General features: G+C 39.0%; 2 protein-coding genes across 2 annotated transcripts in view; both read left to right on the top strand.

Annotated features, from left to right (window-relative positions):
- LOC129752260 (uncharacterized) overlaps positions 1-27,027 on the top strand; it is a 393,422-nt gene that overhangs the window by 355,120 nt on the left and 11,275 nt on the right. The gene's annotated exons all lie outside the window — the stretch shown is intronic.
- Positions 23,128-25,227, top strand: LOC129750503 (uncharacterized). Its single transcript, XM_055745465.1, has one exon. The coding sequence runs from the start codon at positions 23,436-23,438 to the stop codon at positions 25,071-25,073; it is 1,638 nt and encodes a 545-aa protein (XP_055601440.1). The 5' UTR covers positions 23,128-23,435; the 3' UTR covers positions 25,074-25,227.

Raw genomic sequence — 27,027 nt, 5'->3', positions numbered from 1 at the left:
AACAGAACAGAGTAGAGAACGAATTACACTTTTATCATTTCGGTTTCCGAGTGCACTGCTCAGCCGATCAACGTTCACAAATCTTTTTGCCGAGTGCGCCCGATTGCGGTTGCTCTGACGGTCGGGTGGACGTCGCTCGCTCTACAGAAAAGAGAAGGAGCTGGCTAGAAAATTGTGCTCTAGCGACGCTGCTGAGTAGCTCAGTGTATCAAGCCAGAAAGATTTCAACGCAGTAATGTTTCTTCAAAAAAGCCGTAATGCAGTGCGGAACAGTGCATCAGTTGAAGAGGTCCAATGTAGGTTTATGTATGAACTATTTTTGTACATAGCCGGGCCGTGCACTTCCTGGCAAATTATTTGAAAAACATGGTGAAAACCGGGTTAATAATCTGAAACTCTTTATTCCAAAAACCGAGCAATATCCGGCCAAATCTGAAAAAATTCCAGACATTTATCTAGTGAAGAAAAACGACTTACATTTTTTGTCGCAACACATCAGCAGTGTTAAATTTATGTTTAAAGTATACGAAGGAAAATTTTGGTTTGATTTTTGATGAAACAAACTTTCACAAATCCAATTTTTGACAAACAATTTTAAACTGAATTCGATTTTCTTGTTTCATTTTCCAAATAATGTGGATAAAACTGGGCAAAATCCAAGTAGTTTTTTCACAATATCCGGGCATCCGCAAATTGCTGTGTACTTAGTTTTATGTTATGTACTTTTAATATCGTACGTGGGTAGCATTAATTTACAAAAGCAGCAGTTCACAAAGTAACATTTACTAAAATTATCCAAAAATCTTTGTCTATTATACAAACCGTGAAAATTACGCAGGGATCTGGGACAAATTTTAGTAATAAAATTGCAAAACTTTCACAAATCGTAAAATTTAGGATTTATCCTCCTTTACCGCTACGCTTTTAATATTTTTCGACCGAAGAAAGCTTTTGTAGCTAATCATTGGTCCTGGTGCAGAACATCAATCTAGAGGAACTCGCTCAGGAATGAAAAGGTAGGTGTTTTGGGCAAAGTTGTTAATTCCCATATTTTGATATAAAATTTAAAGTCGAGAGATTCAAAAATAGCGCTATGATAACAATGACTTTTGTAAAGAATTTTTCAAGTATTTTTTTTTAAATTTAACTGTATCTCCTTGGGTTAAGATTGTAGAACTTTGACATGTTAAGCATAGTTGTGTATTTTATTGAGATAAATAACTTTGTAGAAAAAACTAAAGCTCTAAAGTGCTAAACAAGAAAGTTATGATTCATATCTCGCTATTGGTGGACCTCTAAACTTTATATTTCATATCAAAATATGCGCATTATTATACAGAGAAATGTTGGCGAAGACACCAGCATTCTATCTTAACTACCTTTGGCGTTATTAATTTAGTTCCGTTAGATTTATGTTCTGCATTGTAAATTCTGACGCACTTCGAAACATCGATCCAGACGCAACCGATGAAGACAAACTGAGTTTTCTGTAAAGCTTCTCTTTCGCCCGAGTGCGAACGAATTTATCTGCACCGAGAACGCACTTCATCAGTTTGCTTGCTTCTCTTGCCCACACTTGGGTGGACGCTTGGTCGCTCTGGAGGTAACTGAGAATTTTTTAAAGATTCTCCGTTTGGGAAGAGCACAGCGAAAAAAACACACGCTCTTACTCTGAACGGACAAATCTGAGGAGCGTTGCCAAGCATGCATACTAGTTTGAAAACTCACACATTTCATGGAAGGAGGGCTCTCATATAAATTCAACTTATAAAATAACATAATTCGAACGATAATCAGATGATTTTACCATCGCAAATCGCGGGTTCCTATACTAAAAATACTAATACATAGAAAAATTACATGATTCATACTATTTTTAATCGATATTCATGGAATTTGGTGAATAAAGGGTGTCCCATTATTTCTAAGCGCGATTTAAAATGAACAGTTTGTATAAATACAATTTTGAAGCAAATCCAATTTTTTTCACTTTTATGTTTTCTATAGTTTTCTGTTACAGTGATTTAATACGTGGGCAGTGATCGAATTTTTTTATCGAAGTCTGCTTCAGCATAAATAAACTGGTTTGCGATGAATTTGACCACTTTTTTTTAGTTTCAATCGGTGTCACTTGAGAACAGTTTGGTGGATTCATTTCATTCGGTACGAACTGGATTTTGTAAAATTTGCACACCGATTTTCCATACAGCAGTTGATAATATTATTTACGAGCTGGTTGGTTTGACAGCTCTTGCTTTTAACTCCGTTTCGGCTTCTTCTGCTTTTTATATGCCTTTAGATCCAATTTTACCTTGGTACGATGGACAGTGCTGAGAGGAGATCCACGTTTTTGGCCACATCTTGAACTGAGGCAGTTTTCTGACTGGAGTAAGCACGCATAACTTTCCGGTCTCAAGTTTTGACCACCGGAACCGGCTTTCGCCCAGATTTTTTTCACGAAGTTACTTTCCTCTCCAGACTTCCGAATCGAATTTCAGACTACTTTAATGTTTACTTCTTCCATTCTCGCCAACTGACTCAGTGAAACGTTGGAGATTTGCGCTTTTCCAGGGAAATACTGCTCATTTTCACGAAAATTACGAAAAGTGGAGCTCACGATACACAGAGTTTTAAGTTTGATTGTGAACAACAACACCAAGCAGAAATCAGCTGTTCAAACGTCATCCGGAATGAGCAGAGTTGTATCATAATTGTGCTCAAATATAATGGGACACCCTATATGTATGCTTTGAGAAAACATCCTACTTCCGATACGAAAAGATCCATGCAAAATCAATGAAAAATACTGAATACAAAAAAAACTGTGTACGCTTTGGCCGTAAAATAAAAGAAAAACTTTGCGTATATAAAGCCTACATTTGCAGACTGAAATTCACAAAAATAACTAAATTGGTGAAGAAAAAGCTTACAAGTGTTTCCGTGAAAGCTATCAAGAGCAAAACAAAATATCTTGTTTGTACACTTGGGAGGTCCAAAAAAAAAGGGGTTCCTATGTGCTGAATAAAAATCTTGGGGCTGAAATCGTTCCGGATCCTTTTTCACCACAACTTATAGAAAATCATGACATCATGAAATTCACAGAAGTTTTGTAAGTAAATTATGTGTAAAATTACGGGCCCTTCAATTCGATACATGTTTGTTTTTCCATCAGATGTTACATTGAACCAACGTTAAGCAAAAGTTTCCTAAAAATCAGATGAGCTGAAGGAGATACCAATCTTAAGATAAGTAGTTACAATAGACATCAAAAGCTAGTTCTTTTCGCAGACTTAAATGACGTCTAACATGTTTAGTTTATAGTAGCTTTAGCAAGTGGTCGAGCTAGTAAATACAGTTACTCAGGCATCTACAATTTTGTTCTTGAAATACATCTTCGCCACGAAAAATTAAACCAGAAGATTTCATTGAAATAACAATGAATCAACGTTGAAAAATGATAAGACAAAACTAATTATTAGGATAAGCCATCTCATTAATTGAATTTGTCCTCTCGGAACACTTTAAGCCCACGCCCGTACGATGGAAATAAAAATTTATAACATTGTCAAACCACCATATATCTTTATTGACCATGGCATAGATTACCCGAACATTCTCATCGTTCTCATCTTTGTTGGAGAAAACCCTGTAAAAACGAACGCTCGGACACCAACGCCATCCAGGAACCCATTACCATAAAAAGCTTCGACCAGAATGTGTCTGGGAGAAAGCGATAAATCTGTTCTGGCACTAATTTTTTTCCATTCTCCTCTTCCGGGAAATTTCCATCGAGGGCACACACAGCTTGAAAAAAAAATCCTTCCTAAACTACGTGAAGAGTGTAGCGACGACCGACGTGTGAGAATCAGATCTCTATCTTGGAGGTCAACGTGTGGCTGCCTGTCGTCGATAGGACTTGAATGAAGAGGAGCAACAAAATTCCATTGATTGCCCCCTGGAAGGCACTATTCATGGCCTCTAACCTAAACCAAATGGAGTCGATCTCTCACTTCGAGAAGGATATGGGCTGAAAAGATGAACTGAAGAACAGAGACTGGATAAATTTCGTATGAATTCAGCGTCTCGTCTTTGTAGGATAAGGGTAATCGCCAAAAGCCAGTCCAACTCGCACAAACAATAACACCCAAGACCGGATCCAGATAATAAGGTAGTGTTTATTGAATTGATTATGTGCGACTTCTTTCTAATATGGTGTGGGAAGTTTTGAGAATGCCTGGCATTACTGTCCATTGAAAAAGCTAGAAGAAATAAGATAAAAAAGGATCAATGGGAACTAAGAAGTCGAGTACATTTTTTGAGACAAAAACATTAAATAATAAAATATTTAAAACATGAATCTCCCAAAAAGTAATTGATTCTCCATTCCAAGAAAACAAGACTTGGAGTTTTCATCAATAAACAAAACTGACAAAATTGACAAACTTGACATAATTGACAAAATTGACACAATTGACAAAATTGACAAAAATTTACAAAATTGACAAAATTGACAAAATTGACAAAATTGACAAAATTGACAAAATTGACAAAATTGACAAAATTGACAAAATTGACAAAATTGACAAAATTGACAAAATTGACAAAATTGACAAAATTGACAAAATTGACAAAATTGACAAAATTGACAAAATTGACAAAATTGACAAAATTGACAAAATTGACAAAATTGACAAAATTGACAAAATTGACAAAATTGACAAAATTGACAAAATTGACAAAATTGACAAAATTGACAAAATTGACAAAATCGACAAAATTGACAAAATTGACAAAATTGACAAAATTGACAAAATTGACAAAATTGACAAAATTGACAAAATTGACAAAATTGACAAAATTGACAAAATTGACAAAATTGACAAAATTGACAAAATTGACAAAATTGACAAAATTGACAAAATTGACAAAATTGACAAAATTGACAAAATTGACAAAATTGACAAAATTGACAAAATTGACAAAATTGACAAAATTGACAAAATTGACAAAATTGACAAAATTGACAAAATTGACAAAATTGACAAAATTGACAAAATTGACAAAATTGACAAAATTGACAAAATTGACAAAATTGACAAAATTGACAAAATTGACAAAATTGACAAAATTGACAAAATTGACAAAATTGACAAAATTGACAAAATTGACAAAATTGACAAAATTGACAAAATTGACAAAATTGACAAAATTGACAAAATTGACAAAATTGACAAAATTGACAAAATTGACAAAATTGACCAAATTGACAAAATTGACAAAATTGACAAAATTGACAAAATTGACAAAATTGACAAAATTGACAAAATTGACAAAATTGACAAAATTGACAAAATTGACAAAATTGACAAAATTGACAAAATTGACAAAATTGACAAAATTGACAAAATTGACAAAATTAAAAAAATTGACAAAATTGACAAAATTGACAAATTTGACAAAATTGACAAAATTGACAAAATTGACAAAATTGACAAAATTGACAAAATTGACAAAATTGACAAAATTGACAAAATTGACAAAATTGACAAAATTGACAAAATTGACAAAATTGACAAAATTGACAAAATTGACAAAATTGACAAAATTGACAAAATTGACAAAATTGACAAAATTGACAAAATTGACAAAATTGACAAAATTGACAAAATTGACAAAATTGACAAAATTGACAAAATTGACAAAATTGACAAAATTGACAAAATTGACAAAATTGACAAAATTGACAAAATTGACAAAATTGACAAAATTGACAAAATTGACAAAATTGACAAAATTGACAAAATTGACAAAATTGACAAAATTGACAAAATTGACAAAATTGACAAAATTGACAAAATTGACAAAATTGACAAAATTGACAAAATTGACAAAATTGACAAAATTGACAAAATTGACAAAATTGACAAAATTGACAAAATTGACAAAATTGACAAAATTGACAAAATTGACAAAATTGACAAAATTGACAAAATTGACAAAATTGACAAAATTGACAAAATTGACAAAATTGACAAAATTGACAAAATTGACGAAATTGACAAAATTGACAAAATTGACAAAATTGACAAAATTGACAAAATTGACAAAACTGACAAAATTGACAAAATTGACAAAAATGACAAAAATGACAAAAATGACAAAAATGACAAAAATTATAAAACTTACAAAAATGACAAAAATGACAAAAATGACAAAAATGACAAAAATGACAAAAATGACAAAAATGACTAAAATGACAAAAATGACAAAAGTGACAAAAATGACAAAAATGACAAAAATGACAAAAATGACAAAAATGACAAAAATGACAAAAATGACAAAAATGACAAAAATGACAAAAATGACAAAAATGACAAAAATGACAAAAATGACAAAAATGACAAAAATGACAAAAATGACAAAAATGACAAAAATGACAAAAATGACAAAAATGACAAAAATGACAAAAATTACAAAAATTACAAAAATTACAAAAATGACAAAAATGACAAAAATGACAAAAATGACAAAAATGACAAAAATGACAAAAATTATAAAACTTACAAAAATTACAAAAATTACAAAAATAACAAAATTGACAAAATTGACAAAATTGACAAAATTGACAAAATTGACAAAATTGACAAAATTGACAAAATTGACAAAATTGACAAAATTGACAAAATTGACAAAATTGACAAAATTGACAAAATTGACAAAATTGACAAAATTGACAAAATTGACAAAATTGACAAAATTGACAAAATTGACAAAATTGACAAAATTGACAAAATTGACAAAATTGACAAAATTGACAAAATTGACAAAATTGACAAAATTGACAAAATTGACAAAATTGACAAAATTGACAAAATTGACAAAATTGACAAAATTGACAAAATTGACAAAATTGATAAAATTTACAAAATTGACAAAATTGACAAAATTGACAAAATTGACAAAATTGACAAAATTGACAAAATTGACAAAATTGACAAAATTGACAAAATTGACAAAATTGACAAAATTGACAAAATTGACAAAATTGACAAAATTGACAAAATTGACAAAATTGACAAAATTGACAAAATTGACAAAATTGACAAAATTGACAAAATTGACAAAATTGACAAAATTGACAAAATTGACAAAATTGACAAAATTGACAAAATTGACAAAATTGACAAAATTGACAAAATTGACAAAATTGACAAAATTGACAAAATTGACAAAATTGACAAAAATGACAAAAATGACAAAAATGACAAAATTGACAAAAATGACAAAAATGACAAAAATGACCAAAGTGACCAAAATGACCAAAATGACCAAAATGACAAAAATGACAAAAATGACAAAAATGACAAAAATTACAAAAATTACAAAAATGACAAAAAAATTATAAATTTAAAAAAGAATTAAAAAAAACAAAAAAATTGCAAAAAGTTCTAAAAAAAAACTTTAAAAATTACAAAAAAAAAATTACAAAAATCTTCAAAAATTTACAAAAACTTACAAAAAATTACATAAAATTACAAAAACGTTTAGTTGGTTTTCGAAAATCGACATAGTCACTCTATTGTTCGCTATCCATTAAAAGTGCAGCGACGCGTAAACCCTAAACCAACAGCTTTGCTTATGATGATGCTATGTAGGTACTGGAAGTGGTTTTGTTAAACCGATAATTTGCGGTGTATCTACATACATCAATCAGCTTATCAATTGCCCTGACTTTGTCTTTGACATAAACCACAGAAATCTAGTATGATCTCTACATTTCAGGCAGCGCCTCATTAGCTTCAAACGTATAGTCGTAATCATACTGTTAAGATTTGGAAACAAGAATGGATGTACAATCAGATTTTTTTAATTTAAAGTCAAAGATTTTTTTACTCACTGGAAATTTGATTCTCATGAGCATTTGTTTTTACTGAAAGTAACTCCAGCTTTCAAAAAACTGATTCAACAGCTTCTATACCCAGCTGTAAGTCAGTTAGATATAACAAGTCCGGAGAAGTGCAAAAGTAAGTCAACACAAAAGAACAACGTAAACTGTAAATTGAGCCTGAAAGTATACTTTGTTCCAAATTCTGTCCATTACTTCTCTCCGGTCGGAGTGAAAGATTCTGTTTAAATTCTTCGACCTGTTGGACAACGGGGAAAAAGGCGAGGGATTGCGCCTCTTCGTGTCTGGATGCTGTTGGTGCGGGCGGTGTAGCGAAACAAAGTTGAAAAGTAAACGGGAGAGAGGAAAAAAAACAGCAAAAATCCTGAGCTACTGGCAGTTGAAGGGCCATCCGAAAGCTAGCAAACACCATTTTCGAACTGCGCCTTTGAAAGGATTTCCCTCAAAGTACGTGTCCTTCCTCTGATCGTTCTTCCATTTTTTTCTCTCTTTCTTTGTATACCGGTTGAAGGAGCAACAGTTTCGCAACTCATTAAGTGCTGAATAGTGGCGATTCAATTAGAGATAACGTCAGGATAGTGGGTGTGATGTGTTCGATCATGGTAGTTTATTCAAGTTTTGTAGTATTTTTCACTCAAAAAAAAGGAGAGACTCGTTTCGGGTATCCTTTTGGAAGGAACAAGAACTTAATACTTATTCACTTGGAACTTCGCCCAATGTTCAAAAATTTCGGATTGAGCCGCACCAGAATGCGACCATCTTCTAAAGTGGTGCAATTTCAGAATCAAATTACCAGTCAGGATGTTTTGAAACCCATTTTTAGGGCCCATCAAGATAGTGATGGACATTTTACTGCCTCCCTCTCTTACCAGTTGAGATGGCTTTAATTGATGCATGATAGACAAGGGATTCAAGAAACAAGATGATGGAAAAAGGAGCCCCTGTGACGGAACATGGATCCGTTTGGTACTTTGAGCAGAATTTGGGTATTGAACTTAATTTTTTTTATTAAATTACAGTACGTTCAATCAATCATATCCAATTTTCATATGCAAAAAATACATGAACCTTATTCCAAATTGGAGACAAAGAACCGATGTGATTTTCCTTTAGAAATTCAAAACAACATAAATGCAAATCGATCTGAAAATGAGCCATTAAGTGTTGACATTCCAAACGATGACTGGCTGCGTGTAGTTCCCTCGAACCAGTGACAATGAATACGAAATGAATCTCCATCTTGCGCTCTATATTTATTAGCACCCTGAGGCAACCCGTTGAGTGCAAAAGTATATTCGTTTAGGTCTAGCTAGGTAGGGTAGAACACTCGAAGGCACGTTTCCTGGTACAGAAATATTTCCGAGGAAAATCTCTCTCGCCGAATCGGATCCAATGGTTTTGGGCCAGAAGGACGTCTAGGGGGCCGGCTAACTTCCGGGGTTCCACAGCCGGAAGAATGTGTGGGGGAAAACTTCCAACCCCGTATCGCAAACCCTGTTGTGGCTCGAGGGGGATTTTCTCGGATAAAGATGTGCCCTCCTCGGTTGTCTCAAGATGTTGTTGTGGTGGCCACAGAGTTAAAACAACGGAGAGATGCATTCTGGCACGGCACTGGTAAATAAGCCAATAATATGGGTTCTGGATTTCGTAAGAAAACTAAGCTCCGACTCGAACGGATCCCGGAAGTCATATGGTTGAAATTTATGACTTTCCTGGGGCGTCAAGGCGATGAAATCGATTTCCACATAAACGCAAGCCCAGCCAGAGAGTTTATGCAACATTCCGGAAAATTTCGATTAACTATGCCAGGAATGTTTTCTGGAACAGATTACAACGGAGACGATGAAGAATGTGATTGGAAATTCTTGCGTTGCGGTAGTGCCGCGCCGCTCAGTGTGAAGAATGTCGGAAAACCACCACACCGAAAAACTAACAGATCAATTCAGGGGAAATGACCTGGAAGGGCCTGTACTTTGAGGGAAAGCAGATTTGCAATTAATTAACCCATTTTTAAGGAAATGTTTTTATAGGTGTTTTCAAAAAAAAAAAAAAGAGAACACTTGTTCATGTAAACGAAAGAATGAAAAAAAAAAATTCCATGATCCGAACTGACAGCAAGAAATGAAGATTTTAGGGTTGAAAAGTTTCAGTTGAAAGATAAAATCCCGTCACAAATATCTACATCCGGAGTCGACTTAGTCAATTTGGGATCAGTTTTGAATTTCTAAAATCCTGGAGTCTAAAATGCTTCGTTTTGGTTCCAAACTCATCTATAATTTTTTGCGGAATTTTGAAGTAACGTTAACATGAGAGAATTTTAAATTTTAGGTTTGTATGGGAAAAATGAATATTTTTTACTGAAAAATTAATATTATTTTTGTTTCTTCAGTGGAACTGAGCCTGCTAATCGCATTTGCTCCAATTTATAATTTATCTAGTGGAAATTTTCCGTTGAACAACTTTATCGAAGTTTAGAGGCTTGGGATAGAGCTCAGTTTGCAAGTCAGTTACCTCCTGAGCCGAACACAGTTATACCGGATAAATTTTTCAATAACTGTCTGCCAACTCCAACGTTGATATAAACTTCACCTGGGGCTCCAGACTATTTTCCAAACCGGTACCTGCCCTAAGGCAATACTTCGGTAGGGGTGTCTAATTCACGCATAGCGCTACTTTCGCAACACTCGCCAAGAAGTTCATATTTAAATTAAATATCATCCTGACCGCCCAACATCGTCTTCACGATGTGGTCCCATCGACTACGCTGATTGTTTTGCGTAGTTCATTTCATAGCTTCGGACTCTTTAAGCTTAGTAAAGTTAACCTACGTTATCCCACGTCTATCGCAATTTGCGTCAGTCTCCAACTCCTTTGCAAAGCTGTCATTATCCGGGCGAGCCCATCACTGACTGCCTGCCATGTGTTGATGTCATCACACATCTTCTGCAACATGTTGTCCGCTGTCGTTTCCGGTCCGCAGGCGGCGAATATGTTTGCACGTTCCTCTTCAAATCTTGGACAATAGAATACCACGTGTTCGGGTGTCTCGTCCACGTCACCGCATGTTAGGCAGACCGGCGAGGCCGCATGTCCGAACCTGTGGTGATACTTCATGAAGCATCCATGTCCAGTCAGGAATTGCGTCATGTAGAAATCCCCTTCACCATGCTTTCTCTCCATCCACTCTTTGATGTTTGGGATCAAACGATGGGTCCACCTTCCTCGTTCCGAGCTGTCCCACAGCTGCTGCCAGTTGACTGGAGCTATCTCTGGCTCGTGTTCTCACGTTTTGCGTGCCTCTATTTTCGTAGCAATATGAGTCCTCCACCAACAAAACCGAGATGGGCATCACTCCCGCTACAACGCATGCAGCCTCCGACGAAACGGTGCGGTATGCACTGATGACCCGCAAAATCATTCGCCTCTGTACACTGTTCAGCTTCTGCTGGTTACACTGATTTCCAGGCCGCCCCTCCATATCGAAAGATTAACGAAACTACACTCGAAATTATCCTTCGCTGACTACTTCGAATCCCCGAGTTGTTCGCCATTATCCTCGTGAGTGCGGCCGTTGCTGTTGCCGCCTTCTTACTTCTTGCACACATACTCAACGTGGTTTTTAAAGCTGAGCCGGTCGTCAATCATCACACCCAAATATTTAAGCTCACGCTTTGATTCGATAGTGCATGATCCAACTGTAATCCTGCCAGTTTGCGGTGAAATCAGGTTTGATATCAGGACCATCTCGGTTTTGTGGTGAGCCAACTGCAAACTTTTGGAGTGCATCCAGCTCTCTACCGCATCTACAGCCTCTGAAGCTCTTAGCTGGACGATTTCTGTAGAGTAACCCGTCGCTAGTAGCACGACGTCGTCCGCAAATCAACCAACTTTACTCCCTCTGGCAGGTTCAATGTCAGCACCTCATCATACGTAATATTCCACAGAACCGGGCCCAGTATCGACCCTTGCGGCACTCCAGCTGTAACATCCATTTCCTGAAATCCTTCGCTCGTCATGTATAGAAGCTGCCGGTTCTGGAAATAGCTTTCCACTAATTTGCAGAGATATTTCGGTATCCTCATTTTTATAAGCGAAGAAGCAATCGCTGCCCAGCTGACACTATTGAAGGCGTTACGCACGTCCAATGTTACTACCGCACAAAAACGGTCCCCTCTTCTCTTCTTGAGTCTGGCTTTATGAGCCGTTTCGATGACAGTTCGAAGGGCGTCGACTGTGCATCGCCCTTTTCGAAAGCCGGATTGATTGTTGGACAATCCGCCTTCGCCCTCGGTGTACCGCTGGATACGATTCAAGATCACCTTTTCCAGAATTTTTCCAACCGTATCCAGTAGGCATATTGGCCTGTATGCCGATAAGTTCCCTAATGGCTTTCTTGGTTTGGGCAGCAGAACCAGCTTCTGCCGTTTCCAAAAATCTGGAAACATTTTTTCCTCTATACAAATTTGCAGTGACGATCGGAGCATTTCGGGAAATTCCATAATCGCGGCCTTAACTGCAATGTTCGGGATACCATCTGGACCCGGAGCCTTTTCCAGTTGAAGGGATTTGGCGATGTCGCGCAGTTCTTCCAATGATATTAGCTCCTCTTCGCTTGTATCCCAGTCGTACGGGACTTGCGGCCAGCTATTGATATCATGATGAGGGAACAGCTCTCTCGTTCTTTCCCTCAGTTTGTTGGGGCACATTTCAGGTGGTGTGCTACCGCTTTTGTTTTTTGCCATAACTATCCTGTAGGCATCGCCCCATGGTCGGTCATTGGCATCAAGACAAAGTTTCCTTAAACATGCCTTTTTGCTCTCTTTAACTGCCTTGCATAGGTTTCTTTTCGCATTTTTGAAAAGCGGCCTACGCTCGTCTCTCTCCATTTGAGTTCGTGCTTTCTGCATGTTTCGCCTAGCGCGAAGGCAGCTGGCACGCAAAATCGCGATTTCCGCAGTCCACCAATAAACTGGTGGATGTGGGTTTCTACGATTAGCTCTCCTCGTCATTGCTGCGTCACAAGCACGTGTGAGTACTTTCGTCAGGTTTTCCGCCGACAAGTTTGACAGGTTTTGCTCCCATTTCAAAACCTCGACAAAGACATTCCGGTCAAATTGTTTTGTCCTCCAGCGTCGTTCACCTGTCATTACCTCTCCTCTGACTGACTGTACACTTTTACCCACACGATAACGAATCGCAAAGTGGTCACTATGAGTGTAGTCCTCGCTCACCCTCCAATTACTTGTCCATCTGGGACTAGCAAATGTGATATCTATAATGGATTCACGTCCCTCTCTATGGTAGGTTCTAGTATTACCTACGTTCGCCAGGTCCACATTCAGCCTTGCAAGTGCTTCAAGTAGACTCTGTCCTCTGGCGTTCGTAAGGGAACTACCCCATTCTTGGGCCCACGCATTGAAATCCCCAGCGATAATAACGGGGCTTCGGCCTGTGAGCAACTCGACTATCCTATCCATCGTAGCGCAAAACTTCTGCAAGGTCCACCTCGGTGGAGCGTAGCAGCTACAGAAGAAGATCCCATTGACTTTGGCTATCACGAAGCCTTCTTCATTCGATGTGACCACTTCTTGTATGGGAAACTCTCCTGTCACCCCTATTGCGGCCAGATTGGCACTATCGGTCACCCAATTTGTGCCATTCAGGGCTCTATAATAGGGGTCTGCTACTAACGCTATGTCTAGCTTCTCTTCCACCGCAATCTGACGCAGAAGCTGTTGTGCTTCGTGACAGTGGTTGAGGTTGATTTGGATTACTTCCAAGCCCTTGGTATCGCTGCTAGCGCCTTTTGGTAGGCAGAACACCTTGGGTTGCCAGTTACATGGTCACCAGTGCAAATAAGACACTTCGCCGGCTTACTGCAGCTAGGCGCTATGTGACCAGATTCTCCGCACCCCCAGCATAATCCTCGTCTGTCAACTCCCTTGCAGTCAAACGACTTCTTTTTTAAACTAGAACTTGAAAGAAAAAAGTAAGGCATAGGTGCATACATTTCACAAAAAAGCTAAATCAAACATTTAAAAACTTACGTTTTATCATGAACCATGCGAGTCCGCTTTGAGAATAAAGGATGCATAATTTGATGGATGCAAATGTTTACATTTTAAATCCTAAGTCTACTCGGAAAAGGTGATAAACCTGAGTTAAATTTAAATAGAAGTTTTAGATAACATCAATCAAAGCATTGGCTATGGTACAGAGGTAGCGTGTTCAGTTTTCACCAAAAACGTCCAGGTTCAAATCTTCATGAAAATTGTTCAAGTAAGTATAAAATTCATTAAGAGTAACGGGAAAAGTATAATAAAAATTAAATGAATAGAATTTCAATGAAGGAGTAGTAAAGTAAATACCTACCATTCTTTTTGAAAAAAATCCTTTTTTTCAAAGTCTCATTCGATGGCTGAATAGCCTTCTACTCAGCTTCGATTATGGAACTTTAAAGTATCGATAAGAACTTAAATTTTAAGCTGAGTAGAATGCTATACAGCCCTAAAACAGGGCTGAGTAAGCTTCTAAGAGACCGTTCTATGGAACTTTTGGTTACTTGGGATAGAGTCTCGGGCCCTCTTCTTTAGGGTGCCAGGTCTTGGATCACCTGGTGACCCTCGTTTTCTCTTTACAGTCGTAGAGCTTTTTGGAGTAGTGAGCTCATTCCTCACCGTTTGAACGAAGCCATCGATCCGTTTCGGGCGACTGACATTCGCCTTAGAGGGTTTCTCCGCCTCTGTTCCTTTACTAGTAGCGCTGCCATTTAGCGCTCTTACCATCTCTAGGACTGCTTTGTTTGCCTCTGTAAAAAGAGCCATAGCCTCTACAAGTTTGTCCTTGACCTCCTTATGAATGTTTTGCCTGCTCAAAACCAAGCTAGTCAAAGCCTTCATTTCTGTCATCGCGTCCTTCATTGCCTTCGGCATAGGAACTTCCTTCTTCTCTGGAGAGCTGACAGACTCTCTTCCTTCTTCCGCTATGGAGCCTTCTGGAGTTTCTACCAGTTGGACAACAAGCTGTCGAGCTGGAGATCGCCGTAGACTCCTGCCACCGAACGGATTAGGGCTTGCACCCTTCTCCGCACTCTCCTCCTTCTGTCTCTTATCATTAGTTTTAGTATTTGAATCATTTGTGAATCCCACGAGTAGCTAGGGAAATATACGGTCGACTGCGCCAGTGCCCTTCTTTAGCGCAGCAAGGACTGCAATACTGTGGGGTTTGATCCGGTGCCCCACAGGCTACCGTTATCGACTGACACATTAACAACCCGCCAGCCTTCCACCTCATAAGCACGGTCTTATGCATGGGACCGTTTCAGCGCTCCCATGAGCAGCACACCTTGGGCACTTTGGGTTTTGTTCGTTATTCGTTGCTTATGTTTTTTTAGTAGTCACAGGCTCGCAAGGCCCGCAGCTAACCCCACTATCTCGCAGGAGGACCGTCGTGATGTTGCTGTTTTGGGTCCCGAACACCACCAGGACGTTGTTGCACTCCGCACGCCACCCCTAACATGGAGAACAGACGCGTACGAAGCCCCCTAACTCATTCTGCATGCGACCCTTGCATGCGACCCCCCCATCCACCGGGGTTGGGTACCCGATCTCCGCTAAGGTTGCTCGCACCCCAGCTAGTACCACGGGGAGGTAGAGAATCGGAGTTGCAGACAAGAGGTGATATGACCACTACCCGAAGGTTGGGTGTATGGGGTCTCGAGTTGCACATTGTCTACTTCACTAGCCTAGCACCTTGGGTTGTTTCTTTCCAATAGGTCCAGTAGGGTAATCCAGTTCCGTTTGCCATTGTCGCATAAAACATAGTTAGGGATAACTATGCATAAAACATAGTTAGGGATGACAAATAGCCATATGTCATTGTTAAATTTTTGTTCATATTATATTTTTTTCAGATTAGTTTTAAGCTCTTCTATTTTCACTGTTAAGTTGAAATTAGAGCATAGATTCTCAATGATGGAAAGTTAAATGATGATGGAAAGTTAAAAAACAAATGTTATGACTAATATATTTTTCTTAACAGAGGCTTTTTACCTACCTGATATGGGTCAACTGGTCTCTAATTCCAATATCTTATAATAAATAACTTTGCTAAAATCTTAAATTTGTTGAATTTCTTTTATCCATTCTTGTTTACAGTTCCTGTACGCACAAGTACTGAAGTTCAATATTTTTTAACAGAACTGTTAAAAATTTTGTATGAATTTATACAACAACATGTTTTTTTTCTTGCCATGTGTTAAAAGCGGATTTTCCTCAAACTGCACTTACTATATAGGTTTTTCTATCAGCCATTTCTTCAAACGGCTGTATGCGCATAAAGCATGGATCACTACAAATCTGGACGCATTAAAACGGGTCTATCTCGGAGCTATATAAACGAAATAAAAATGTTTTGTACTTGAAATGTAGGGTTTTTATTGCACTTTAAAGGAAAAATAATAAAAAAAATTATTCCGATGTTGTTTTGATGAATTTTCAAACTTTTGGTTGAGTATCACTCATTATAGTTTGAACACCCTATTCGCTGACCTCAGCGGCCATTTTGTTCCACAATCTCTTCATCTCTGTTGCATCCCGAGTCGTCCTACCATTCTTCTTCATCTTCTGCTTGACAATTGCCCAAAATTTTTCGATAGAGCGGAATTGAGGGCAGTTGGGTGGGTTGATGTCCTTTTCGACAAAATCCACCCGTTGGCCCAATACCACTGTAGAACCTCCTAGCTGTAGTGGCAGCTTGCCAAATCTGGCGAAAACTTAACTAGTCCTTTGTGAGATCTAATGTACGAAAAAAAAAGTTTTTCAGGCATTCCTCCTTGTAAATTTCGGAGTCCATGGTCTTGTTTTTCACAAAAACCGGAATTTTTCGTCCGCAGCTGCAAATACCTTGCCAGATCAAACACTTTCTTGCAAACTTATCAGCAAAAACGAATTTGAAGTTGCCGGGGACATCACCATGACCAGTGCAGTGCACCACTACAGTGGCTTTACATAATTTTTGGCCAGAAAGCTGCCCAAAATCCATCTTCACGTACGTTTCGTCATCCATGAGGATTAGAGTGCCCCAAATGAACCGACTTTTGAAAAAGTTATGCGCTGCAGGCTAAAATTGATTCTAGGCCTAGTACAAGTTCTCATGCCAAATTTGGGCCAGATCGGATCACGGGAAGGGGTCGCTCAACGAGCCTGAAGTTTGTATGGGATTTTGAGACATTTTATTCGGGAGAAACATGAAAAACCAGTTTTTCATCAATAACTTTGGTTCCCGTCGGCCGATTTCTTTCAAAAATGGGTTTTCTTAAAGCCTAAACTATGAAAAACATTTCATCCGAAGACTGCATATCGATAAGAGTTAAGACAAAAAAGTTATTAGACATCCAAAATGGGCTAACTTTTTTTACGGTGGTATTCATCACTGCTAATGAGGCGTCAATAAGTTCGACCGCCCCGACTCATTTACAGTGATGAATACCATCCTTAAAAAAGTTAGCCCATTTTGGAAGCCTAATAATTTTTTTGTCTTAACTCTTATCGATATGCAGTCTTGGGATGAAATGTTTTTCATAGTTTAGGCTTTAAGAAAACCCGTTTTTGAAAGAAATCGGCCGACGGGAACCAAAGTTATTGATGAAAAACTGGTTTTTCATGTTTCTCCCGAACAAAATGTCTCAAAATCCCATACAAACTTCAGGCTCGTTGAGCGACCCCTTCCCGTGATCCGATCTGGCCCAAATTTGGCATGAGATCTAGTACTAGGCCTAGGACCAATTTTAGCCTGCAGCGCATAACATTTCACAGGTTTTAAATTTCCCATACAAATTTGGGGCAGTCTAATGAGGATGCATCCGTCGAACTTCGTTGAAATCTTCTTGTATAACTTGCGGGCACGTCCTTTGGCTACTAAATTCTGCTTCAATGTCCGGTTTGGTTGCTTACTGGTCCGATAGGATTGTATTCCTTCGCGTAGACGAATTCTGCTGACGGTGCACCGGTCGGCGTTGAATTTCTTGGCAATATCATAGTCCGACTACCATGTGTTTTCCTTGATCGTTCTCAACACCTTCAAATGCAGTTTCCGATTCTTAATTCCACTATGACGCTTGGTATGAACCTGCCGATCTATAGTACGCATCTCACGGAAACGTTTGAGAACGCTACACACGGTTGATTTGACCATTTTTAACGATTTCGCGATTTTGAACCCGACCACGTCGGGTTTTTGACGTGGGTGTTCACAATTTATTTTCATCTCGCGGCTTCCATCACGTGTAACTTTTTTGAAACAAAACGATTCGTAATGAAATTTTCAGCACTGGTAGAAGAAACATTCCTCTACAAAGTGCTGCCAAAACATTCCAGATCCAACAACTAGGAGCACTATGGTAAAATAAATAGTGCGTCCAGATTTGTAGTGATCCATGCTTTATTACCCAATATGCGCTTTCAGGAACACTTTGCCCTACGTATTAATCGTTAAATTTTGAAAGGCGAATGATTTCCATTTTTTTTGGGGCAAAGTGCACATATGTGTGAACCCAAACGCGCCGGTTAACGTTTAATACATGCACATTGATTCAATTGGCTCCAAATGTGTTTGTCAAGTAATAACACTTCTATTTTACTGGCATTCTTGTGAATAGTGATTTAAATCTATATGAAAATCAGATATTTCCGTTTAAAATCAAGTAAAGTTTTCCAATTCATAAAAGATATTTCATTAAAAGTGTTGTGATGAAAACTGCTCTTTAATTTGAATAAATATAAAATTTGCCTATAGATAAACGGACATGGCGCGATTTGCCCTGGCTCGATACGTTTATTAGAAAAAATTCCAATTACAGAAATAATAAACTAGTATCTTTTTCGTTGTGTGATGAATGTTCAATTTATGTTATTTGCAATTTATTTAAAAAAAAACAAGCTTGTTTTTAAAATAGTTTTATTTCTTTAAATAGTTTAAGAAATGATCTATTTTTTTAATTTTTTTAAGGATTTATAATGGCACATTGAATTGTTCATACATTATAATTAATTACGAAAAATGTAAAACGAACAACGAATACACATTAGACTGGCCCATAACAAAAAAAATCCTTATATTCCACGCGGCACCCCCTGGGTTGGTGCTTTTAGGTGAAAAAATGACTTTCTGAAAGTTTCAGGTCATTTGGCAGAAGCACGAGCTGGCGCAAAGGACTTGAAATTTGTATGAAGATTTTCGGAAAAATGTATGAAAAATCGCCATACATTCACTCTTTGTGTTCTAAAATATGTTCCCAGTATGCTAGAAAGCTCAGAATTTCAGGAATTGTAGTTCAGACAATGACAAACAAGTTTGTAGAAGATTGTGACGCGATATGAGTTGATTGTGATGAGTTATTTGCAATTGAATGTGTGATTGTCGCATTTCTTTGATATAACGTGAACGGTGTATGGGCTAATAATCGCACTAATTTGATCGCATCGTCACACAATGAGAACAAAATGTATAAAATTTTTGTCCCCGGCAAGTTGTAGCTGATTCTATAACAAAAAGTTGCAACTATGTCGAGGACACAATCTTTCTATCTGTTATCTTATGTGTGACAAAGCGATCAAGTTATAAGTAATAATCCACCAATATACCGTTCACGATATATCGATGAAATGCGAAACAAATCACACGTTCAATTGCAAATAACTCATCACAGTCAACTCGTATCGCGTCACAATCTTCTACAAACTTGTTTGTCATTATTTGAACTACAATTCCTGAAATTCTGAGCTTTCTAGCATACTGGAAACATATTTTAGAACACAAAGAGTGAAGGTATGCCGATTTTTCATACATTTTGCTGAAAATCTCCATACAAATTTCAAGTCCTTTGCGCCAGCTCGTGCTTCTGCCAAATGACCTAAAACTTTCAGAAAGTCATTTTTTCACCTAAATGCACCAATCCAGGGGGTGCCGCGTTGAAAACAATGTTGTAAAAATCATCCCATACAAATTTGGGCCAGACTAATACACATATATGGGCTCTTTTGCGTAAGATTCTATCCCGGAAATCAAATGTTTCCCAACCTCCAACTTGACACTTTAACTTTACCGATCTTGATTGGTCAAACAATGAGCCAATAAATACCTACTACCAGTAGTGGGAAAAGTTCTCAAACGAGCTCCTTCAGCCGGTTGGTGCCGGATATAAGGACAAACACTAGAAACTTTTGCGTCACGGAAACCGGAAGTTTATCACCTGTCCCCGTTTGTTCGTTCCCGTTCGTTTCTGTCGACACGGGTGGAACCAACAATGTGTGAATGGGGATTTGTTTGTGCCACTGGATGTTTCAGACACATTCATATAGTGTAGGACTCGAGGAAAACTTTACGGTCAAACAGCCTCATCGAAGTCCCATTTCGCGCAGTTGGATTGGCATTATGAACACCACCAGGCTAGAGTTGCTAAATTTTAGGGATATTGTCTCCGGAGTGTTTCCATTTCAGAAGGGTGTGAGCATCCAATAAATTTGGATGGAAACTTAGGCCCACCTTCAGAATTGTTGAATAAAAGAATCAAATAGTGCTGAAGTTATTTTTCAAAGTATGGAAGAATAATTCTCATGTTCCCGAAAAGTTTGGAAATATTGAATATTTAATTGGAAAGTATCGACAAAGTAGGATCAGTGCCCAACTCAAATATCCATCGCTCGGCAAATCCGCAAAAAGAAGAGAAATTTATTCTGCTACTTAGTAGCTCTGGGATCAACTCATGCTGGCAATACCCCGAACCCGCACTCATTCTGTGAGGGTGCGCTTACACGAGCGCAAGCCACGCCGCGTGAAAGTTTTCTTAGCCCGCGGGACCGGAAACCGGAAAGCAATTCACAAAAACCTAGAAACGGTAAGCGCTTTTCCATATCCAAACCAGCCTCCGGAGGGGGTCCCAAGTGCATTTCTTGTGTGCTGGCCTGGCGGAGCAGCAAAGATAAAGCACACAAATGCAACAAGCGTCCGAGAGCCGGCATTCACACAAACTAACTACAGATACAGACAGAACAGCTCAAGGAGAAACTTTTCTGCTCCAGCAGCAGTTCAACAGAATGAGCCTCCGTCGTCTGTCGGGCTTGTTATTTAGTTGGAACTCCAATGATGCTGGCGGTAAATCCGGCGAGGGACAAACTTTTCATTTTGTCCTCCCCAACCCCCGCTGGGTTTTGTTTATTTAGAGCCAACAGAACAGAAGTGTTCTGGTTGGAATATTCAAAGAAGGTCATTAGAAATATGAATAGAGACGGCTCTGGTGCGTGTATGAATATTGCATAAATAAACCAGGAAATTGTGACCGTGATACAGAACCGTGCAGATGTTTGAATTGAACCCATGTGCAATGCTCGCTCATCATCCAAGCGGAAGGAAATTGATGTCGTTTGTTGTCAAAAATATTGAAATAAATAAATATTCTTTAAAAAACACGACAGGAATTATAATCCAAGTTCAGGAAATTGGGGATTCCCTTCAATTATATTAAAGGAAGAATTTAATGAAAAATGCATTGAAATCTAAACGAAGCGCATAAGTAAAAGTAATTAGATACCAAAACGATTGTTTATAAAATTTGTTTCAATGAATGCTGTTTTTCGGATGATTATTACTTTTGTTGTCTTTATTTATGATTTCATTTTTTTTTAAAAAAAAGAACATAAATTGTACTTCACAATGTTCAAACACATTTGCTTGCAGTAGAAATAGAATATAGATACGTAGGTTACTCTCTGGAGCCACTGCACCTTATTCCATTTTTCCAGTTTTAGTTCGAATATTTTTGTTTAAATTTAAAATGTTATTATTTATCTCTATTTATCAAGGTTTTTTTACACTTAGCGAGGAACGAATGCGATTTAAATTTAAAGTCGTGGCTCCAGAGAGTTAACTTCAAACAGTATGGGACAATTCAAGAGCAACTTTTTCCACACTTTCATCAAATTTTGGAAAAAGAGGTATACTAACAATCCAAAAAATTATTCAGATTATTTAAAAATCATACTTTGAGTGAATTTTTTGGAATTTATGTTCACAGTTCATATCTTTGGGTGTTTTTGTTAATAAAAACTGATTGGCAGTAGAAAAAGTTGGTATACAGTTTAATCGCTGGAGCCACTGATCAGGTGAAAAGAAAATGTTGGTGTTTGAATAATCAGAAAAAAAACGCATATTAACAAATAGTTAAAAATACATCTATCTTTAAAACTTCCTCAAAGAAAAACGTGTTTTGCATTTTCGATGCACGGTTTTAGACGATACACCCAGCTTATTTGCGGCATCTCGGAGATAGAGGTTAGGGCAACTCTCTTTGTCGTCTCAGCGGCTTCCGGTTTTCGATTTTCCCCCGATCCAGACTTCCTGGCTGTCGACAAACGTTCCCCAAACACTTTAATTACATTTGTAACGGTTGATTTGGCTCTGCGTGCGAGTAACTCGGATTTTCGCGATGCACGAGCAAAATTTTGATACGCTGCTCTTCTTCTTTGGACGGCATTTTGAAAACTGAAGAGTGAATTCCAAAATCAAAATAAGAGCAACATTCTACACACACACCTTCAAATGAGGGGTGTTCAGGTTTTTTAAATGCAAAATTGGAAAAAAATACGTCAAGTTGATTTTGACCAAATTTTGACCGTATCGCCCTTTAGCTGCTAGCGCTCTCCTGACATCGATTTCTCTAATCCAAGGTATCTCTCAAATGCATAAAAACAGAACATCCTCCCAGTGTGTGATTCAGTTTTGAGGCAAACTAACATTCTTGATCGTTGCCAATATGTACTTTTGAAAAATGGGGAGCAAACTTTAGCAGCGCTCTTGTTCGTATCTAAAATGAGTTCGAAGTCGGTTTTATCTAAGAATTGTATACTTTTTTGGGTGTCGTAGTTAACCATTCGGGTATTTTACTCATCTTTTTTCATAGCTATATGAATAATTAAAAAAACTCTATATTTAGTATGTTGTAGCTTGTAGCAAAAATCTTAATATAAAACGAAAATGAAGTTCGTCGGAAACTGTAGAGCGATTACATGTGTTACCATTTGCGATTTGTTTAAAAGACAAATCACCACCAGCAACCATAACCTTCTCTTTGCAGAACCTTTTTTAACCAGTAGCTTTTGTACGACTGTCAGCACCCAACTGAACTGAAAACCCAGTAGACGCGCAACAACAACAAAAAACCGAGAACGAAACAGTGAACGTAGCACAAGGTAGCAAACAGTGATCGAAACAACTTCTAATGGTGACAATAATATAGCAGCCAACATACACACCCACCCAGCAGCGAGGAGACAATTGAGACATACCAATGCCACACAAGCGAGTTGATGCCTTTCGGTTGGCTGAACACAGTTCTACAGATTTCATACCGTACTCTGCAATCCAACACTACTTCTATCACCACCGAAGGCTTCCCTCCGCCGATTATCTCGCCTCCCTCCGTTCTCCCACCTCTCGGCCGCCAGCAGAGCTGTTTATACAATAATCTCTGGAGATGGCGAAGGTCTCGGCAACCTCCCACCAAGATCCTACCGTAATCGATTTGATGGAATCAAGTAAAAAACGTCCACCAAAGCTAAAGTCAGCCGACCGAACGGTATCCGTACGGATCGATAACTATTCGCCCGGAGCCAGCGGTGGTGGAGCGAGCCCAATCATGCTCGACAACAGCCTAATCGTGCACCACAGCCCGGTGGAGCGGCTCTCGCCTGTTTCGCACCACAAGCACCAAGATCCGAAGGTGTTCATCGTGGATGAAGCGTCAGCGTCGACGCTCAAGGTCGAAGATTACAGCCCAAATCCGAGGAAACAGTTTCGCCGTTCCGATACGCTGCACGTGTACTCACCGTCGATGCACCAACTGCGGAAGGCCACGTCCTTTCACTCGAGAACCAACAGCGGAGGCTCCAATCCGGACGAAATCGTAGCCGCACCCATCATTCGACACAGCAGCGTTCGCCATTCGCACATCTACCCCCGGGAGTACCTGGTCAAACAGGACAGCGGAGGGGGAACCAGTAGCGGTGGCGGTGAGGAGGAAGAAGAAATTCGCCCAGCTCCAGCCTTCGTCCATTCCCCGAACTCTAGCGGGAATCGGCGGAACTGTCACATGCATCGTTCCTTCAACGATCAACAGCAGAAGCGAAACGCGGCATTTCTGAGGCGCGATTCGGTCAAGTTCCGGTCGCTCGGTGATGACATGCCGGCGGAAGTGGTCGACAGAAGTCCACGGGAATCGAAGAAGTTCAACTCGGCAAACGCATCGCTCGAGAACGAAATCTACCGTTCACGTAGCAATAGCCGCTCGGAGAAGAAAACCGAATCGTTCTCGGACTTCGTGAGCCGTCAAAACAGCAAAAAGTACAACCAAAAGAACAGTACGACCAGTTTGGATCAGGCTTTGCCATATATTGGCGGTAGTGGTCCAGGGAGCTTTCGACGGTCGCTTCTGCAACATTCCAACGCCCACCTCCTGAGTCCCAATCCACCCTTCACGGATGAGTTTCAACCACAGAAATCACCCATCTTCGATCAGAAAAAATCCTACAGTTTACGATACAAAAACGGTAGGGATGCAAGGGAAACGTTTAAAGCGAAAAAATCCAAGAGCTTCATGTTAGATCTAGATCCTCCACCGGCTATTATCAGTGGAGCCAGTAGTCCATATCGGAAAGAAAGTGTTTCCTTCACACCGGAAGAGGTGGACAAGATATACAAGGCCTCGCGGAAACTATCTCCCAACATAATCCTGGATGACATTGGCCGGGAGATCAATCCGGTTCCGATGGACATCATGGACATCAACTACGGAGTCATCATGAAGACCTACCAGATGAACCGGCAGAAGTCGATGCGAAAGAGTCGACGAAAAGGGGACGACAAGAAGCTGGACTACGAAGACGACACCGAGTCGAACAGGAAGCGCAAACGGATAGCATGCATCGTGATGACCGTGTTCATAGCCTTAGCAATATTCAGCATCCTAGCAGTGATCGTAACCCTAACGCACACCAGCGCGGGCCCATCGCAGACGAAACCCACGTACACCTTTGCCCGGGACACTCCGATCCACGCGATTCCCACGTACACCATGTCGAAAGATTCGCCGAAACACTACAACGGCATCAATTGATGCGGTAGCAATCGTAGTTGGCCATTGGGGTTGTCGCCACTGCTGGCAACACTGGACAACATCTTCGACGCAGCAGGCTGCGGTGCAGTGGCGATACGCTTCGTAGAACTGTTTAGTTAGCAGTTACTCTATAGTGATTTAGCAGGACGTGTCGACGGTGTAGACTAACGTTGATTTGAGATGAACTTTAAACAATATCCAACGAAGTGCCATGGACGACCCCGCGGGACGGCCTCAGCGGTCCGTCCACAGGGCGGCCACTCTTTTTTTACTCAAAATTTCAAATAACTTAAATCAAAGAAGAAAAAAACAAAAATCAGTTACGGACGCGAACACTCACCAATCGTTAACGGGAGGCAAGTGTTTAGCAGTGTTCCGAAGTGCGTAATTCATAAATAATATCTTATAAAAAAAATTGGAGAAAACCCTAAGAACAAAAACATACGATATACGTGACTAGTGTTAACTAATGTTAATAAATAATCAGTATTTTAAACCGGTTAAGCAAAATAATCAATAAAAATAACCTAACAAATCTAAAAACAAAACCCAAGAACGATAACGTTTATGTGAAACCCGATGGTGAAACGGTAAATAAAAAAAAAACAAACACATACAGTAAACCGAAATGGACAAACTAAAGCCGATGCGGCATTCCTAAAAGTAAACTCAAAAACATATTAAAAAACTTTCCCATGAGCAAAACAAACGCTGAAAACAAAAAGTGAACTAAAGAAATGGACTAAAAGTGACTGTCTCGAAGCTCGAACATTGGTATGAACAATAATCGAAAACAAGAAATCAAAACAAAAGTTACAAAGACTCTCGAAACCAAAAACTGACCCATTTGTATGCTATATCCGGATCAACAAAGTATCAAAAAAAAAAACAAACAGATAATCAAAGTAAGTAATCAACAAGTATGAAGCATTTTACTCAAAAGGAATAGACGAAAAAAAAACATACTAATCAGCCCGCATCCAACGAATACTCAAGCTCAAATAGAAAAATTAAAGTAACCGAAAAAAAGTATCAAAACACACAACCTTCACAAGGAAATGTGCTAGTGAAGTGGAACACAGTAGATAAAAAGTAGCATAACCACCTTAATCGAGACAGAGCGAGCGAGAGAGCAGCAGCAACAGAAATAGATCCGAATACTCCGAACGAAAAATCAAAGTCCTTCTCTTCAATCCGAGCGCAATTTCTGATTCAGTGAATCCCCGTGTCGACCGATTCGTCTCTTATGTGAGTGTATGTGTGTGTCTGTGTGAATTTGAAAGTTTCGCCGATTTCTGATTTGTCATCAAACCATACCAGCCCACGTGAACATCCTGAACAAATAGTACCAACTAAACCCAACGGAAACCAGTGATGGGATCTTAGGCTTGCAGTGTGGATCCGAAACGAATGTTTCGGCTCCTTGTAAAGACATGTTTTGTGGCGCTCCGCCCCACATGTTATTTCTCCAGTGAAAAGGTTTCCTTGAACACGATTCCAACAAATCCCAACCAAAGCCATATTCAGGGGGATGTCCGAATTGTGCCCGGGAGTGTCGATTTTATTGTTGTTTTGGGGAAAATTTTCGCTATCAAAAAATATGTTGACTGGTTGAAAGCACAAGGGAAAAAACCACGAGAAAGGATATCATAAGCGACATAACATCAAAATGTGACGACCATCAGAGAAAGCAGTGAATGGAATAACCAAGAAAGCAGTCCCAAGAGTGGAAGTGGAATGGTGGCCAGGGTCGGGTTAACGAAATCGACTAGCGACCGTTAGTAGTCCGTTTGTGGCAGCTGGAGGATATTTCCGGCTGGGACAGGTAAATACAACTAAACAAATAACACAGTGCTGCTGGTGATCAAAAGTCGAAACGATTCCGAAAACCGCAATTCAATCAATCTATCAATCGGGGAGGGGCACCGTAAAAGCAGCGAAATGGTGCAGTGGG

This window comes from Uranotaenia lowii, chromosome 3, assembly GCF_029784155.1.
Source record: "Uranotaenia lowii strain MFRU-FL chromosome 3, ASM2978415v1, whole genome shotgun sequence".
Taxonomy (NCBI): domain Eukaryota; kingdom Metazoa; phylum Arthropoda; class Insecta; order Diptera; family Culicidae; genus Uranotaenia; species Uranotaenia lowii.
The sequence above is the reverse complement of the archived record's forward strand: the minus strand, read 5'-3'. Positions and strand labels throughout refer to the sequence as shown.